This window comes from Diadema setosum, chromosome 6 (genome assembly GCF_964275005.1).
Source record: "Diadema setosum chromosome 6, eeDiaSeto1, whole genome shotgun sequence".
Classification (NCBI taxonomy): domain Eukaryota; kingdom Metazoa; phylum Echinodermata; class Echinoidea; order Diadematoida; family Diadematidae; genus Diadema; species Diadema setosum.
The window spans coordinates 4,897,180-4,914,610 of NC_092690.1; the positions used below are offsets into that span (position 1 = coordinate 4,897,180).

Sequence of the window (17,431 nt, forward strand, 5' to 3'; positions counted from 1 at the left end):
TTTCTTGAGGCGATTTCACATTATCAAATTGCCGCGCTAGCTCGCAAATTATCCTGCTATTTCGGAAATTTCCCAAGTTGGACTCGAGAAATTTTCTCGATCAGAGCGATAAAATTAGCGCACTAATTTGTATTCACATTATCAAATAGCCCGCTATTTCGAAACATTGGGCCGATGTGAAAACGCCTAATGATAGCTTTAAAAATAGTGTATCATTCCAAATACAATTTCAGTGTATGAAATATCCACATCTTACAGAATAACCCCATCTGATTTGCTTCAGTGGTCAAAGAGAAATGAGGACTTTTGAGCTAGCATGTCAGGAATCCCTTCCCTCCAAGTTCTGTCCAATGTGTTCACACATGAATTTAAGCAGTTCCAAGAACATCCAAGTGCCTAACTTGGAAGAATCAGACCCATGACATGCATTACAACGATCCACAATTCTCTGTGACCACTTAACCAAATTGCATGGGGTTTTCTGCATGATATAGCTAAGATGTTGTATTTTAAGACCATGAAGTAGTATTTATTTAATCATATTCGAAGTTATCAATGCAAAAATTTGATTGTAATCTTTTTTTGGGACGTACTGTATTAGATGCTTTCCCTTTCCGTGACCATGGATAAGGCATAATGGTGCTATCCTCATTCACAGCTCTCCTGTCTTTGAGGATTTTGAAAGTTTTTTTGTTTTCTTCTTCAAAAGAAAAAGATGACTCACTGAAGCTCAGATATACACTGATACAATATGCGCAATATAAATATGCAGCCAAAATATCAAAGAAAATATCTGAGCACTGAATATGATGTCAACTTCTATTCCTGTTTAACACACAGATGCAAATAATGTCGTACCCCTCCTCCCCTCCCCCCCCCCCAAAAAAAAAAAAAAATATTAATGTCACTTATATTAAAATGTTGATGATGGTAACATTCTCTTTACTATCATGTATCATTATGATTATCATCTTCATCATTTCTATCTGCAGTATCATTATCATTATAGCACTGTTATTACTATCGTTATCATTGATTTAATTATCACTAATATCCAGGTGAATTATTATCAACAGTAATGATAAAACCAGCCTTAAGTAACTAAAATGAAGACTTCAAATCTTTTATCATTATTATCATTGATTAGATATTCAGGTGAATTATTATTATCAGGACTACAGGTAGTAATAAAACCAGCGTTAAAGGGAAGATAAACCGCAAGAGCAATGTGGATTGAGTGAAAGCAGCAACGTTAGTAGAACACATCAGTGAAAGTTTGAAGAAAATCGGACAATCGATGCAAAAGTTATGAATTTTTAAAGTTTTGGTGTTGGAACCGCTGGATGAGGAGACTACTAGAGGTTATGACGTATGAGTGGACAACAATACCAAGAAAATATAAAGAAAATTCTACAAAAATCCATTTTTCATGAAAATTACAAATTCCATCAACTTGATATTGACATATAGAAAAGTGAATTTTTGTTGAATTTCCTTTATATTTTCTTTGTATTGTTGTCCACTCATACGTCATATCCTCTAGTAGTCTCCCCATCCAGCGGTTCCAACACCAAAACTTTAAAAATTCATAACTTTTGCATCGATTGTCCGATTTTCCTCAAACTAACTTCTACTAATGTTGCTGCTTTCACTCAATCCACATTGCTCTTGGGGTTTATCTTCCCTTTAAGAAACTAAAATGAAGACTTGAAATCTTACCTGCCAGGCTTATTGATGTACTGTTCCAGTCGGTTCTTGACCTCATCGTAGGTCATGAAGGACATGTAGCCGCGGTGGTTGACCGCCAGGCAGTTCCAGTTACGCAGCAGCGTGGACCACGGCTGGAAGAGGCGGGTGAAGACGTCGAACTCGAAGTTGGAGATGTAGTCGTTGCGCGTCAGGTCGATGGTGGTCTTCAGGGCGAAGGTTTCCATGGAGGAGCGCACCTGGTGGACCTCCGTCAGCGCCGACCGGAAGCTCTTCCAGCTCACGATCGTCCTGTGATGCGATGTGATGGGAGTGAAAAACAGAATGTTTAGAAGTTGCTTCTTGGTTTGGCAACGATAAAGTGAACACATCATGTATCTCATTGGTCTGAAGAATAGTTGGCGACCTGGCGGTGACTCGAGTCTCCCTAGTGAAGGAGACTTCTCTGAGATGTGTCAACGATGTCTCGCAGAATGTACGTACAAGAAGCTGAGTCTCTGGGGAATCGCAAGAGAATTGAACATGTTTCCAGTCTGCACATTTCCTAAAGCCACGACCAAGTCACACGGACTGTGTAATTTAAATTTGCAAGGTCTCCGCACTGTCTCTGTGACTTTGTGGAGACCTGTTGATGACCGACCAGAAACATCACAGAGATACATTGTACATTGTATCTTCACAACTTAGAAGACATCCTGGAGACGTTGTCGCGACGTCTCTGCTACTTTCAGACTACTAAGTCATAACCTGCATACATATACATGTGTAACGTGGAGACATTTCTGAAGTCGCTGTGGAGTCACCTCCTCAGTGAGAGCATTTAATAAGCCATTCTTTCTTTCTTTCTTTCTTTTTGTCTTTTGAGTCGCAGGAGTTGTGGCCATATCTCATCCAGTGAGATACGTGTAGGCCCTTTTAACATCAATACCATCTACAGCTCACAGCATTCTTAACAACGGACTGATTTAGTAATCACGTACAATTGTCAAATTAATGAGTGTTTCTTTTTCACTGGGGTCCTTGTACAACAAGCTTTTCTATTAACCTGTTCCTGATATAACTTCAATACTTGGAATCTGTCATGCATTTATTAGTTGTTGCTATGTCATGCACGTCTCACATAAATATATTTCTGGTTGTCAGGAATAACCTTTGATAGTGTAAAGAAGATATGAATAGAATTGGAATGTGTCAATACAGTAATAGCAAACCAGTCCATTCCTTTCATAACATACAATGTACACAGAGGACAGTAGGGTTTACTGAATGTGACTTATTATATCTTGGGAACCACAAGGAGGTCGGAGTTGTTCGCCCATTTCCTGGAATAACTTTGTTGTTGTGTGACGCAGACTTTATTCCTGGAAGGTTACCCTCCTCAAAAGAGGGAAGTTTGAGATTTTTCAACTGGAATCAATCTTAAAAGTCTCTCTCTAACTCCCCCCCCCCCCACCATCACTCCCTCCTCTCTCTCACATTCAATCATGCACACAATTTTCCACTTAAACATCCCTCTGACATTAATTGTCCCTCTGACATTAATTATCCGTGTGATAAAGGTGTTTTGCCTCATTAACAGAATGGACTAAAAATGGCAATGTAGGATGTTTAATAGCTTGGCTGGTCTCGGCTGTACTTCAAACCCACATGACTGCAAGGACTGTAGAGCAGAAAATCTGCCAACAAACAGCCTTCTCGCTGCTCTCCCTTTTGGCAACAATACAGTCCTTTTTGTACTAAGTATCCTTCATCAAAAAACATAATTCCAAGAAAATATGTGTGGCCTACAAACATCACGAGGAACTGACTGCACTGCAGAAGAGCAATTTTTGGATCCAAGTGTATTGGCATTGGTATGTGTACAGTATTCCTGTTCATTCTGGTTGCAGTGGCAAAGCCTGGTTGGTGCAAATGCAGCAGATATCAAACATGAGAAAGACATTGAATCTTCTGGGTATTTTCACAATGTTCTTTTTCTAAATAATTTCTTATTTTTAGTATCTACATGTTCGAAGAATATTCGAAGTATGATCTTCATGTACAACTTAGGTAAATTTGCACCTGCTGTGGCCACAGCTGTCCCTGAAAAGGTACATGTAGATCACTGAAATTCCCACGGCCATCATTACAGTAGGCTTTTTCACATCAGCACGATAAAAATCCAAGCTCAAGATATTTTTCGCAATCGCAAATTAGCGCGCCATTTCATTTCCTATTCACATCAGCCCGAAAAGAATTAGCCCGAAATTTTTTCCAGCTAATTCGACAGCTGAGAATGCGCAAACAGTGTCGGGTATACCAGTAGAGCGTGCGCTTTAAAAAAAACCACGCTAGGCATGATGGGATGCATCGCGCTAATTTCTTGAGGCAATGTCAAATTATCAAATAGCGTGCTAGTTCGCAAATTATCCCGCTATTTCGGAAATTTCCCAAGTTGGACTCGAGAAATTTTATCGATCAGAGCGATAGAATTTGTGCGCTAATTTGTATTCACATTATCAAATAGCACGCTATATAGTGATCGGGTTAATTTCCCAAGTCAGAAAATAGCACGCTATTTCGAAACATCGGGCTAATGTGAAAACGCCTAGTGAGACAATTTCTGTAATGCACTCAAAGTCCAAGTTACAGTGTATGCATATTTTGATCTGCACAGAAGATTGCCTGAACAACCACAAAGCTAGCCTGTAGGCATACCCGACTTAGCAACAACTCATGAATGGTATCAAAAGTGGAATTCCAGTCAAGAAAGAAAATTAATTGGAGGGCGCAGGTGAAGCAAATGGTCCATTTATACTAGGCTACAGGAAAAAGAAAAAAACACCCTGGATTTTAGTGCATTACAAAAATGATCTATCAAAGTACTCCGTAAAACAAGAGACCCGCGGGTCTAGCGCTCACCTGAGTATCGCAAGTTCACCTTTCACGCAGTCACTAATCTAAATTATTCACAGCTCTACTAAAATTTGACCAGGCTTCTCAAGTAGAAGATGAAAATGTACAATAAGGGCCGAAATTTTTAAAGATTCCTTCATTTGGGGGGATTGGGGGCCCCCTGGGGCCCTCTGGGTGGGGCATGGTGCCCATTTTGATAAATTGAGATCCTGACCCCCTAGGGATGCTACCTGCCAAGTTTGACGAAAATCCATCATGAGGTTTTCAGGAAGAAGATGAAAATGTACAATTCAGGCCCCCATTTGGACCTTCCCAACCGCCCCCCCCCCCTGCCCCCAAGAGGGGCACCCCTGGATTTGCTATGAACAAACTTGAAACTACAGTCATTAATGTACTCACTCATAGTATTATCTTAGCTCTATAACTTCTGATTCTAGAGAAGATTTTTAAAGATTCCTTCATTTTGGGGGGTTTGGCCCCGCTGGGGCCCCTGGGTGGGGCATGGTGCCCATTTTAACAAATTGAGATCCTAACACCCTAGGGATACTACCTGCCAAGTTTGGTGAAAATTGGTCATGGGGTTCTCAAGAAGAAGATGAAAATGTATAATTTAGGCCCCATTAGGACCCTTCCCCTGGGTCCCAAGGGGGGCACCCCTGATTCTGCCATGAACAAACTTGAAACTACAGTCATCAATGTACTAACTCATAGTATTGACTTAGCTCTATCACTTCTGGTTCTAGAGAAGAAGATTTTTACAGATTCCTTAATTTTGGGGGGTTTGGGCCCCCCTGGGGGCCCCCTGGGTGGGGCATGGTGCCCATTTTAACAAATTGAGTTCCTAACCCCCTAGGGATGCTACCTGCCAAGTTTGATGAAAATCGGTCTTGGGGTTTTCAAGAAGAAGATAAAAATGTAAAAGTTTACGCACGACGGACGACGCACGACGGACGACGCACGACGGACGACGCACGACGGACGACGCACGACGCACGACGCACGACGGACGCCGGACGAAGGGCGATCGCAATAGCTCACTTGAGCCTTTGGCTCAGGTGAGCTAAAAAGCAGTATTTTCGCGTGCAGATATTTTCACGAATTATGATTGTAGGAGGTCACAGACATTTTCGCGAGATGCCGTTTTCACAAACTGACACCAACGCTACCTTACATGCATTGTTACCCTAGTGCATGGCGATATTTTCGCGTGTTGTTACATTCACGATCCAACTATGATTCGCAAAATTTGTGGAAATTAAACCCTCGTGAAAATAACTGCTTATCAAATACAATACATGCATTTGTGTGTGTGTACATCTTGTATATGTCTGTGTGTCATATGTATGTGTGCGTTTGTCTTAAAGATAATAAAAAGTTTTGATACCTCAAAAGCTCCCCTGAATTTCCTTGTCTTGGTTTGTGTTTCGGGTTAAAGTACGTTGTCTGTGAGAATTACTCGCCCCAAAGTGCTCTCATGTCTTAGTAATCATGCAATATGGTTTCGTACCAGAGCTGACGCTGTACTGTACGAAACCACTGACTGCGACCAGCAGCGTGCAGCCCATTGTACGCATAGCTAACTGCGACCAGCAGCCCCATACGCACAGCGTAATGGGGCTTCGCATTGTAGCATTCAGGATCATGACAGAATTAGTATCGCGGGTAAATGTCAACTTAAAATCCAAAAATTTCTTCGATTTGAAGACTTACCAATGAAGTTGAAGTATTGATAACAGGCTTCGAACAACGTTTGGTTCTGCCAATAGTCCCTTTCTGTTCGAATTGATGACTGAATGTGACTCGGTCGAGAGGACCTTGGGAGAGCTACATACACTGGATACTATGGCCAGCGCATGCGCACACAAACATCTTATCCGTTCATGATTTGAAATTTTGTGCGCATGTGATGTGTTCGCAGGCACTGCTGGCTGTAGTATTCATTGTACCGTATGTAGCTCTCCTAAGGTCCTGTCGACCGAGTCACATTCAGTCATCAATTCGAACAGAAAGGGACTATAGGCAGAACCAAACGTTGCCCGAAGCCTGTTTTCAATACTTCAACTTAATTGGTAAGTCTTCAAATTGAAGAATTTATGGGATTTTAAGTTGACATTTACCCTGCGATACTAAATCTGTCATGATCCTGAATGCTACAATGCGAAGCCCGATTACGCTATGCGTATGGGACTGCTGGTCGCTATGCGTATGGGGCTGCTGGTCGCAGTTAATTGCATGATTACTAAGACATGAGTGCACTTTGGGGCGAGTAAGTCTCACAGTGTTAGTTATATGAAAGGTACTTTAACCTGAAACACAAACTAAGACAAGGAAATTCAAGGACACTTTTGAGGTGCCAAAACTTTTTATTATCTTTAATCATAAAATGGGCAATAAACTACTCTGTCCAATATTGACATGAAATGTCCTCCTTCCCACCAATGAAAAGAAGTTGAAGATGAAAAAAAAAAAAAAAAAATTCAGAAATTGCCTGCTTTTGTGGGTCATGTTTGAAATGGGGGTTTATACTCATCAAGCAATAGAAAAAAATATATATCCTGCAAGTTGTATATCATACATGTATGCATACAATGCTTCCAAGCAATCCCATGCACAAAAACTATACATGATTGGGGGGGGGGGGGGAATCATGACAATATTCAAATATACACAGTGATCACAAAGTACATAGAGCTATAAACCTTTTGGGAAGTTCAAGTACTAATGAGTACATTTGTACCATGTCCCATGTGAATGACTTGTACCCAAAACAGAGTGCACTCGTTCCAGCTTTCTGGATAGTGCAAACAAACAGTGTTCTGTCAGAATAGAACAGAGATTGTCGCTGTTCACACAGCAATGCACAGACAGTAAAAGAAGGGAGGGGGGAAAAAAATCAATGCTGTGAATAGAAATTTTGTCACAGCTGAATGGTTTTGTCAAGAGAAAAAGATCACCGTGATGGGTGGAGCTATATAGTGTAACCTCGCCTCCTGTACATATTGTAGAATATGTTGGTGCGTTCCAGATTTTTGGTACACAGCAGAGATTCTACGTACACAGATCCTATGTGTGTACCACTCTCTCTTCCATGCATTCCATGACTGCTATAGTTAAAGGCATTATCTACCATTTGCAGATGAAACAAAAACCCAGCTTTAGAAAAAAAAAAATGAATAAATAAAAAATCAGCAAATATTAAAGGGATGGTACAGTATTGGTAGAGATGAGAATTGGGCTTTTAACTTTTTGCGAGATACCAAGAAAACACTTATGAAATAGTACAGAGCATACCATGTTAAGAGGAATTCAAAGTTTATTTGATGAAAATTGGGTTTGGCATGACTGAAACATCCAAAAACAAAGTAAAACAAAGCGATCGTAATAAAATGTGGGTCCCACACTTTATTACAATTGCTATGTTTTGGATATCTCAGCCATTTCAAAACCAATTTTCTTCAGTAAGCGTTGAATTCCTTGTGGAATTACATTTTCTTTCATATTTCATATTAAGAGGTTTCTCATTATCTCACCCAAAAATGTTAGAAACCTGAAATTAGGTGTCAACCAAAACTATACGATCCCTTTAAGATGCAAGTGAATGCAAGACTTCTGGCAACATTCATTACAATGGCAGCATCCCATTGACTGCAAACAATATCACTGTTTGTCTTCGTTGTTTTTTTTTTAAGAAAATTGTACCACTCCAAAGCTCATTCTAAGTCAGGATTTTAGAGTGAAAATACAGTGTATGTAATGTATCTCCTGTTTATTTGATTCTATTCTATAACATCTAAAAAAAAATCAACCCAAGTAAACTGATATGCAGTATTATATTCTGAAAAAGGGAATACGTACGTAAAAATTTACATTGTTTCTAAAGAGTACATTACTCTAGAATACAATTTGAGTACAAGGCATATAAATTTAGGCTTCAAAATTATAGGAACAAATGGACTGTAAGACATCAAATTGATATTCTTTTTTTAATACTGTGGCTGAAAGAAGTTTTACAATATTGTATTTTTATGGTAAAAACATATCCATTCATTGGCAGCTGTGTGTCTATGATATGTATTGCGTAGACATCTTAAAGCGGCTAGTTTGTTCTAAAAGTAAACAGTGGAAGCTTCAAGCCATGCAATGTTCGTGTGTCACATGAGAACACGCTCGAGATAAGGCAACCTCTGCACTAGGTACCTGTAGTTTAGAGACTGGCGCAAAAAAAAAAAAAAAGAAAAAAAAGAAACAGGTCTTCCCACACACTTTTTTCTATGTTAATGAGTTAATACAGCTTGACTCAACTGAGGGGCCTCAGTTTTTGAAGACAAGTTGGAATTACCGTGCAATGTACATCTGAGATACACTCAGTGGCCATCCAACCATTGCAAACAAAGGAAGAAAATTACAACCAAAAAAAAAAGATAAAAGAGAGGAATCAAAGTAAACTGTGGGCTAAGTACACGTAGGACTCTTTGTGATTTCATGGTGAACTTCATTTGATAGAGGTCACTGCATACCCCTGCCCACGTACACTGTATACTTGGATGTGTACACTAACAGTCAATGCACCTGGTACTAAAAGATGGTACTAAATTGTGGCGAATGCACACAACAAATGTAGGTCTGGTAATCAATAAACTGTCAATGTTGCAGTTGTTTTACTCGGGCAAGGCAAATTGTATTGAGTCGACCGATATTCACAAGATTAATTTACAAGCCATTACATTGCCTCTTGTTGCACTTTATGCGATGAATATCATCTCCGAAGGGAAAATAGTTTTAAATCACTGAATTCTCCAGTACTGTATGAAATACACATTATATACTTGTACACGTTAGTATGTACTGTACATTGTAGGCCTAGTGTATTCTAGAAGTACACGTACATGTACAATTGTAGCGTTAACAGGAGAATATCTGTCACTGCAATATTTGAATGCACATTGATCAGGAACTTCTAACATCTAAACAGCATGCACAGTGCATGCTCTACCCCACCTCCGGAGCGCTCTAAACGTTGGTGACTGTTAACCCGTTCCATACGGTAACCTGGTGGCCTGTGTATTAAGTCTATGGGGATGTCAGAATTCAGTATCGAATGGATTAAATACAATACAGAATTTGGAGCATTTCCAGACCATTCCTGAACCTGGTCTCACAAGGAACATACTTATTAAACCCATTGAAGACGAGTCGCAAGTATACTTGGGCAAGTGTCTAGGGGAAATGTGTGTTGTAGCAAAATCAAATCGTCAGCGCTTCATAAGCAATTTGGTCTGTGCATGTAGACAGTATAGAGCGCTTCACGAGTGCTCATGAAATGTTCTTTATAATGCCCTGTGTGTGTATTATACAATGTACATGGCAAACTTTCTACCCAGTGGTATATTTACAGACGCGTGTAATTGTTACACTGATGGTGGCCTGCTCGGTGTGGTCACGACAAGCACAGTAGGGGGTGTATTTTTGCAAGTCCTGTCAAAAATTTTCATGCTATTTGCATTCGTAAATTTCAGCAGCATTTTTACTGATCGAAGGTCTATATCTTTCCTTTAATATTCACTTCAAAAAACAAAAACAAAAGCACAGACAAATATTTACAGAGTGTATCATTGACGACACTTCACTTATATAATCGAGATAGAAGGTTGTGTACATAATATGGTAATACAAAATTTAATTTGGTAGATGAGCAAATTAATTAAATTGAATAATTTACTTAATCACATGGATTCGATGACAAAGCAATTAAATATAACATAATAAGCAAAATAAGTGTAACATAATAAATGTAATGTACACCTGCACTAATTGTAATTGCATCATCCATTATGAATGCTATATCCTTGGCTCAAGGAAACTGCTGGAAAAAAATCATGATCCGTACAATGTGTACATATCAAACAAATAAATTAGTTTCTTCTACAGACTGTTGCAAAAAAAAAAAGACTTCCAAAGCAAACTGATTAAAAACGCTAGTTACCAATATAGCTTTAAAAAAAAAAAAATGCTACTCTAATGTACTATGCACTTGCATCAATGAGGACATAAAATTCATGACCATCAATCAAAGGTTTATAGGAAGCAAACCAAAATAATTGTTAGCAATAATAATAATAATAACAATAATAATGATAATTATAATTATTATCATAATTAATGTTAATAAAAATATAAATAATAATCATCATCATCATCATCATCTCATCATTGTCATCACCATAACAATAATTATAATAATGACGGTTGGTTTTTATTGTACATTTTAGACTCAGACAAGGTATCTCATTTCAGACTGGTTAAGAATTTCAATAAGAGCTTCAAGCAACTGACTATTAAAGAATCCAACTCTTAGCTCCTCAAGGTCAAAGATGTAAAATTAATTAGAATACAATTCTTATAGCAAGTATAATAATATAATTATATGATACAGCTGTAACAAATTCAATAATACTTACGAAAACTATTATCAATATTCACGCCGTAGAACTACGTTTTGGGTAAACACAGTTTGTACAATGTAGCTCCATGAGCAAACTGAGGATAAACATAAAAATGATGATACAATTAAGGTACATTGCAGCATTTTCAGAATTGGAAAAGAAGGTCACTTTTTATGAGAAGTACAAAACATGCTATTTAATAGGCCAGTAGAAAAATTTGCACTTTGATTGTATCTGTACAAGTGTACCAAGAGCCATTCTCCAGAATGGGAATGGGAGAGAAAAATAATGCACATTATGATGCCCTGTACAGGTTTCAAGAACATACAATTGTAACATTTAACAGCCCAGAAAGTCTTGGATAATTATGATGAAGGCAGCCCAGGCCCATTCTATATTTGTCATGCATGAGCTGTTCTTGGTCTTATATTGAGATCTATTGGAGCTCAGATAAGACAATGTACACTGTACATGTAAGATAATCTTGCAACTTTTCAAAAGCACATTAAAGGTCCCCTTTTTTATGTCTGCAAGAGTCACATTAAATGCAAACAATATTTTCTTGTATACAGAGAAAAGACAGAAAAAAAAACCAACAAATTTCATGAAAACATACTTTGCACTATTAAACTTCTTGGGCAACTGCCACCAAAGTTCAGGCAACTGTCCTAGAAACATTGGCACAGTCTTATCTGATCCTTACAGTACATGGTTGGACTTCCACTCCATTGTACATGTAGTGTGGAATATGATTTTTAAAAAAAATAATAATGATAGAAAGATAAGAAAGCAGTTTTCATGCACATGGTACATTATGCATTACAAAAATATAATGTTTACATGTAAATGATCCCAAATGAAACCTGTACAAAAGTATGCTTCTGCAATAATGCAATACTATGCAAACAACATATTATACATTCATTTTTATTTTTTTTTTAATTTGTACTGTTGAAAGGACTGGTCTCAACTAGCCTGTAAGCTATTGCCAGTAACTTTTTTTTTTTTTTTTTATCAACAGTGTTCTTTAACTCTTGACTATTTTGACTAATGATGTTGTTTTATCATGTTATTGTTTGGTTAATAAATTTCATTTCAATTCATTTCATTGCATTCCACTTCATTTCATACAATACACAGTACGTACAGAATGCTTTTTAGTTCAAACCAGTATTTTTGTTGTTCTTGTTATTTTGCTGTTTTTTTTTTTAATTAGAAGACAATCAAACTGATTGCACGTCTTTAGACCAGAGAGCAAATTACAACATGTACAATGTACATGTATGAATTTCATAGCCACTTAATGCCATGTGACTCATTATAGAGTCATATGACTCGATTGTAGTTGTATACAGATAGTATGAATGTACAAATTTTTATGCTACACGATCCGATTGCACATTGTGTGTATGGTCTAAATGTGTGTGTGTGTGTGTGTGTGCAACTTCCACTTGCATGCTTGTGTGTTGATGGAATGAATTGTTGTTACAGGGGTCGAATAGTTTTGGTGTAGACCCAACTTTAGGTTAAAAACACTTTTGGTGAGATGAGAAACCACTTTTAGAAATAAGAAAGAGAAGGTTTTTCCAAGATGAGGCCAATGTGTATTAAATTGATGAAAATTAGTTTTGAAATAGCTGAGACATCCAAAATGGAGTGATCCTAATGAAAGGTGGGTCCCATACACAATCGCTTTGTTTTACCTTGTTTTCGGTTGTCTCGGCCATTCAAAGACTGATTTTCATCAAATAAACTTTGAATTCCCATAGAATGGTACATGTTTTGTACTATTTTCATAAGTGGTTTTTTGGTATTTTGCAAGAAGTTAGAAGCCCATACTCATTTCCAACAATACTATACCATCCCTTTATACAATTTACAAATGTATATAGGCATATCATCATGGCTTGAAATCTTTGAAGGAAATAATTTCTTTGTTCTTTGTTCGATGAATATCTTCACTGTCTTCTTCCTCTCCTCTTTCTTTTTCTTTTTCTATCTCTTCCATTGATTCCTTCTTTTTTGGAACTTCTTCTTCTCCATCTTCTATGTATCTCTTCTACTGTATAAGCTGTTATTTTGGCGAGGGTTTCATTTTCGAGAATTTCGCGAAATCAAAGTTGGATAGCGAATCAAACAACACACGAAAATGTCCCCATGCGCTTTGATAATACAGCATTAACGTAAGCGTCGCCATTGTGATCAGTGAAAACAACATCTCGCGAAAATGTCTATGACCTCGTCACTCGCGAAAATATCTGTACACGAAAATAACAGCATATAGAGTACTTTATCTTCCATTTCTTTCTTCTTTTCCTTCTTCTTTTGTCTTCTTTAAATTTCAGGTACGGACCTACAGTGTATCAGGTAGGCCCTACTTGTATGAATTTTTCACTTTTTAGCACCTAAGAAACTGAAACAATATGTAGCTGGACAGGCATCTCTCTAGAGATGGTTGCATATTTCTGTCTGTTTGACTGAGCTGCATCACTATGTCCCCCATGTCTCAGAGCAAACCTGCACGTAAAATGATGCCTGTGTACAGAAACTTTGCATAGAATTACATACTGTAATAGTATCAAGTCTATTACATGTGTTTCCACACAAACCGTATCCAGTACAATGTACACGTATGTTGTGTATTTCTTTCAAATATGCTTTTGTGCAACACACATCATCCAGTTGGCATCACAATTAGCAGATGAAACAAAAACCCAATTTTAGCGCTTCAAAATAGTTTTAAAAAGTGAGTTAGGGCTAGAAACAACCAATGAATGTTAATCAGTATTTGATATAATTAATCAATGCTATTAAAGCACTGTTAAATATACAAAATGTGAATAATATTTATAATAAAATTGTTTCTTGAATATACCATCTACAGTTTGACATAGAGAAAAATAGTGATAGTATCTCCTTTAATATTTTAGGCTTTTTATGCAAAATTCCATGTGGTACATGTACATGTACACACTTCGTACACGTACAATGTACTGTACATAGTAGGATGTTGTGTGATACAGCTGACCTACATGTCGTATAGTATACAAAAAGTATGCTTCAAATGTGAAATCTCAAACATTTTTTTTTTTAAATCACTGCTCCCAATGGTAAAGAATACCTTTTAAGTGTGCTCACTTGAGTCTGTTCTAGTGCTATCAAATGCATCAAACACTGAAAACGTAATACTGGCAGGTTGAGCGACAAAATATTTGAAATGGGGGATGAGTATCCTGATAGGGTACACACAGGGGTACACACATGTGTGACATCATTTTTCAATTTCTCCTTACTCAGCCCCATGGTCTTCAAAAGTTTTGAGAACAAATATGACAATAAGAAACACGTATGTTGTATACAATTAAAGTGTACTGCACTGTGCTCCTATCCATACTTCTGCTTGCAACAATGCGATATTGAAATTGAAAAATGCAAAAATGATTATCACTGAATCTTACAAATATGGCTGGGGGAGGGGAGGCAGGAAAAAAGAAATAAGCAATCACGGAGGTTGACATGGAGAAGCTTAAATATTATTGAAAACGATGAAATGAAATATTCTTTTTTTCCTTTTTTCGTCTTTATGTTTCAACATAATTTTTTTTTCTTTGAGCAGTCAAATGAAAGGCCACATGATGTACATTGATGCAGCATGGCAGGCACACGAACACAGCCCTGGTACACACAATTTGTAAGCTTTAGACAAGAATATTTATTATGCACAGGAGACAAAATGGTTTTGCTGATCATAATGAAACATTATTGGTACAATGTACAATGTAAACTACTTTAATAAAGTGCAATCCAGTGTACATGTAGTTCAAACTATGATCAGTTTGCATGATCTAGATTTTACTCAGCCGACTAAATGACCTACGTGTACATGTGGTACCGTACATGCTGTACACTGATGCTGGTCACACAAATACAATTCTGACAAGTACTGTAATACTGAGGATTTGATGTACACTTTGTTCACTATACATGAGTACCGATACAGTACACTATGTACAGTATCATGGGCTTATTTACAGACAGTTCAGACAATGAAACAATGTACACAATAGAGCAGGATGCTTCCAGTGATAACAGACAGTTACTATAATCTCCTGGTTCCATGCAAGCTACAGTACACACAACATTATCTATCAAATTGTGAACTTCCAAACACTCAAGTTTTCAGCTTTTGATATGCCATGTGCAATCAAGAATGTTTGAGGAGAGAGTGTATCAACACTGCCTCCACAACATACAATGTACATCTATGTACTGCATCTTCACACTACAATTGTATACAATGTAGCTTATTTTAAATCACCTGTGACAATTTTAACAAAAAGGATTTTTTTTTGTATACAAAGTATACAGTAGTATGGTGTTTTCCTCATTCCAGAAGGGAATGCTCAACCTGTCTTTTTTCTCTCCCCAATTCCAAATACATACCATTTTTTTTTTCTCAGCATGCAATAAAAAAAAAAAAAAACAATAACAAATCCTGTGCCAGTTTTGCGCCAATGTTCAAATCATCATTGTTAGAAAGATTGGCAGGGTGTAACAAATCACTGTCAAACAATGATTCAATGTCATTTGAAGTATCATGGAATTGCAATAAAAACAAACAAACAAACAGAACATGATGCAGTACACTTTAACAAGGTATACACGTAAATCAAGCATCCGACCACAAATTGGACGCAAAATATTCATAATGCGATATTCTGCAATATTATTGTACATAAATTACATAACAGATACTGTACAACTGTACATAAACTGTACAAACTACAAGAAATATGACTACTTCATTACAATTTAACCAACAAATTTTCTGATACAAATTTTAGCTACTTTTGTAAACATCAGGAGGATACTAACATTGTGATACAGTGTAGTGTGTTCCACAGTCTAATATTCAATGGGTTCCCTCTTCCAGGTCTCCCAACATTCCCGCATCCAAATCAGGGAGATTCCACACAAGAATCAGGGAGAAATATCCTGCATGTTACACTATGCATTCCAAGGGGCGAACATAATTCCCAAATCAGGGAGATTTTGATATTCTCTTATTCAGACATGAACAGATTTTGACATTTTCAGGGAGACTTCTGCAGAATCAGGGAGACTTGGCAGCTCTGCTCTTCCAGAAAGTGCACACAGCATGTCTAAGGTTGCAGTTTTGTTTTGTTTTCTACAACTAATTTTCTTAAATAAAATTCTATTACTGAATTTTGCTTGTTGAATTCAAAATAGTGCCATCTTATACCTGTCTGTGAGAGTGTGAAGAAGTGCACCTGACCAAGCCGTGTGTGACATTTACATGTATATGTTTACAAATGTACAGTGTATGTACCATACAAAACAATTTATTGCTTTGTTCGCTTTCTTTCATGTCTGTGTAGCATTACCTGTATAACAGTGATGATTGATAGCTATCAAAACAAACAGATCAACGTGGACTATGGCATCACACTATTCACAGTCACATGATCACATTTACAAACCATCCAGTGACACCCAAACCTTTAATACACAGGATGTGCTAACATACAGATGTACCATGTACAATGTACAGTGTACAAAAATTGTAGGTCTACTCCATTGTGTCATGGACCAATACATGTTGATACACTGTATGCTACAGAGCTGAAAATACCATCCTCTGTATGAAAGTCAAAGGATAAAAAATGTCAAGGTGAAAATGTCAGAAATAAATGTATTTTATTCAAAAGTCAGTGAAATACATACATGCATGCATATCAGCACTGTGAGAAAATCTGCAGTACATTGTGACAAGTACACCCAATATCACTGTACAGTACAATGTACATGGACTGAGCCAATATGCAGCATTATTATCCATACAGAGGAATTTTAGAGCCCAAATACAAGTGTTATTTTGTCGACGCACCTCATAACCTCCAACCCACTTAAAAAGTTTGTTGAACTCGACCAATATTTTTTGCCGAGGCGACCAATATTTAAAATATTGGACGGCAAGAGGGGGATTCCCCAAAGTTTTTATAAACTGCACCGTGATTGGTTGAGATGGACCTGAAATAAGAAGTAAAAACGTCTGTGATTGGTCAATCACGAATTAACTAGAATATCGTTTCTTCTAAAATTCTGTGTTTATGCAAACAAATTTCATATATCAATTAGTTGAAATTGTTTTTCACACAATTTTTCAAAATATTAATTTCACAACAGGAAGTTAAATAGGTTTGATGAAAACAAGTTGCATTTTTTTGTGCATGCAGGCGCAAGGCGACGATTGATCTGCAGCTCTGCATGCTCAGCGCTGCTGCTAAATAGCCCGCGCGCGATATACATGTAGCCGGCCGCCGCCGCTGCGCTTGCATTTGCATGCGCGATATGCATATTACAGT

The 17,431-nt window shown here is 37.4% G+C and overlaps 1 protein-coding gene across 1 annotated transcript in view; it reads right to left on the minus strand.

Annotated features, from left to right (window-relative positions):
• LOC140229912 (uncharacterized) overlaps positions 1-17,431 on the minus strand; it is a 65,468-nt gene that overhangs the window by 40,680 nt on the left and 7,357 nt on the right. Inside the window, exon 2 of the mRNA XM_072310111.1 lies at positions 1,720-1,998. Within this exon, the coding sequence (XP_072166212.1) occupies positions 1,720-1,998 (279 nt within the window). The remainder of the gene's footprint in view (positions 1-1,719; positions 1,999-17,431) is intronic.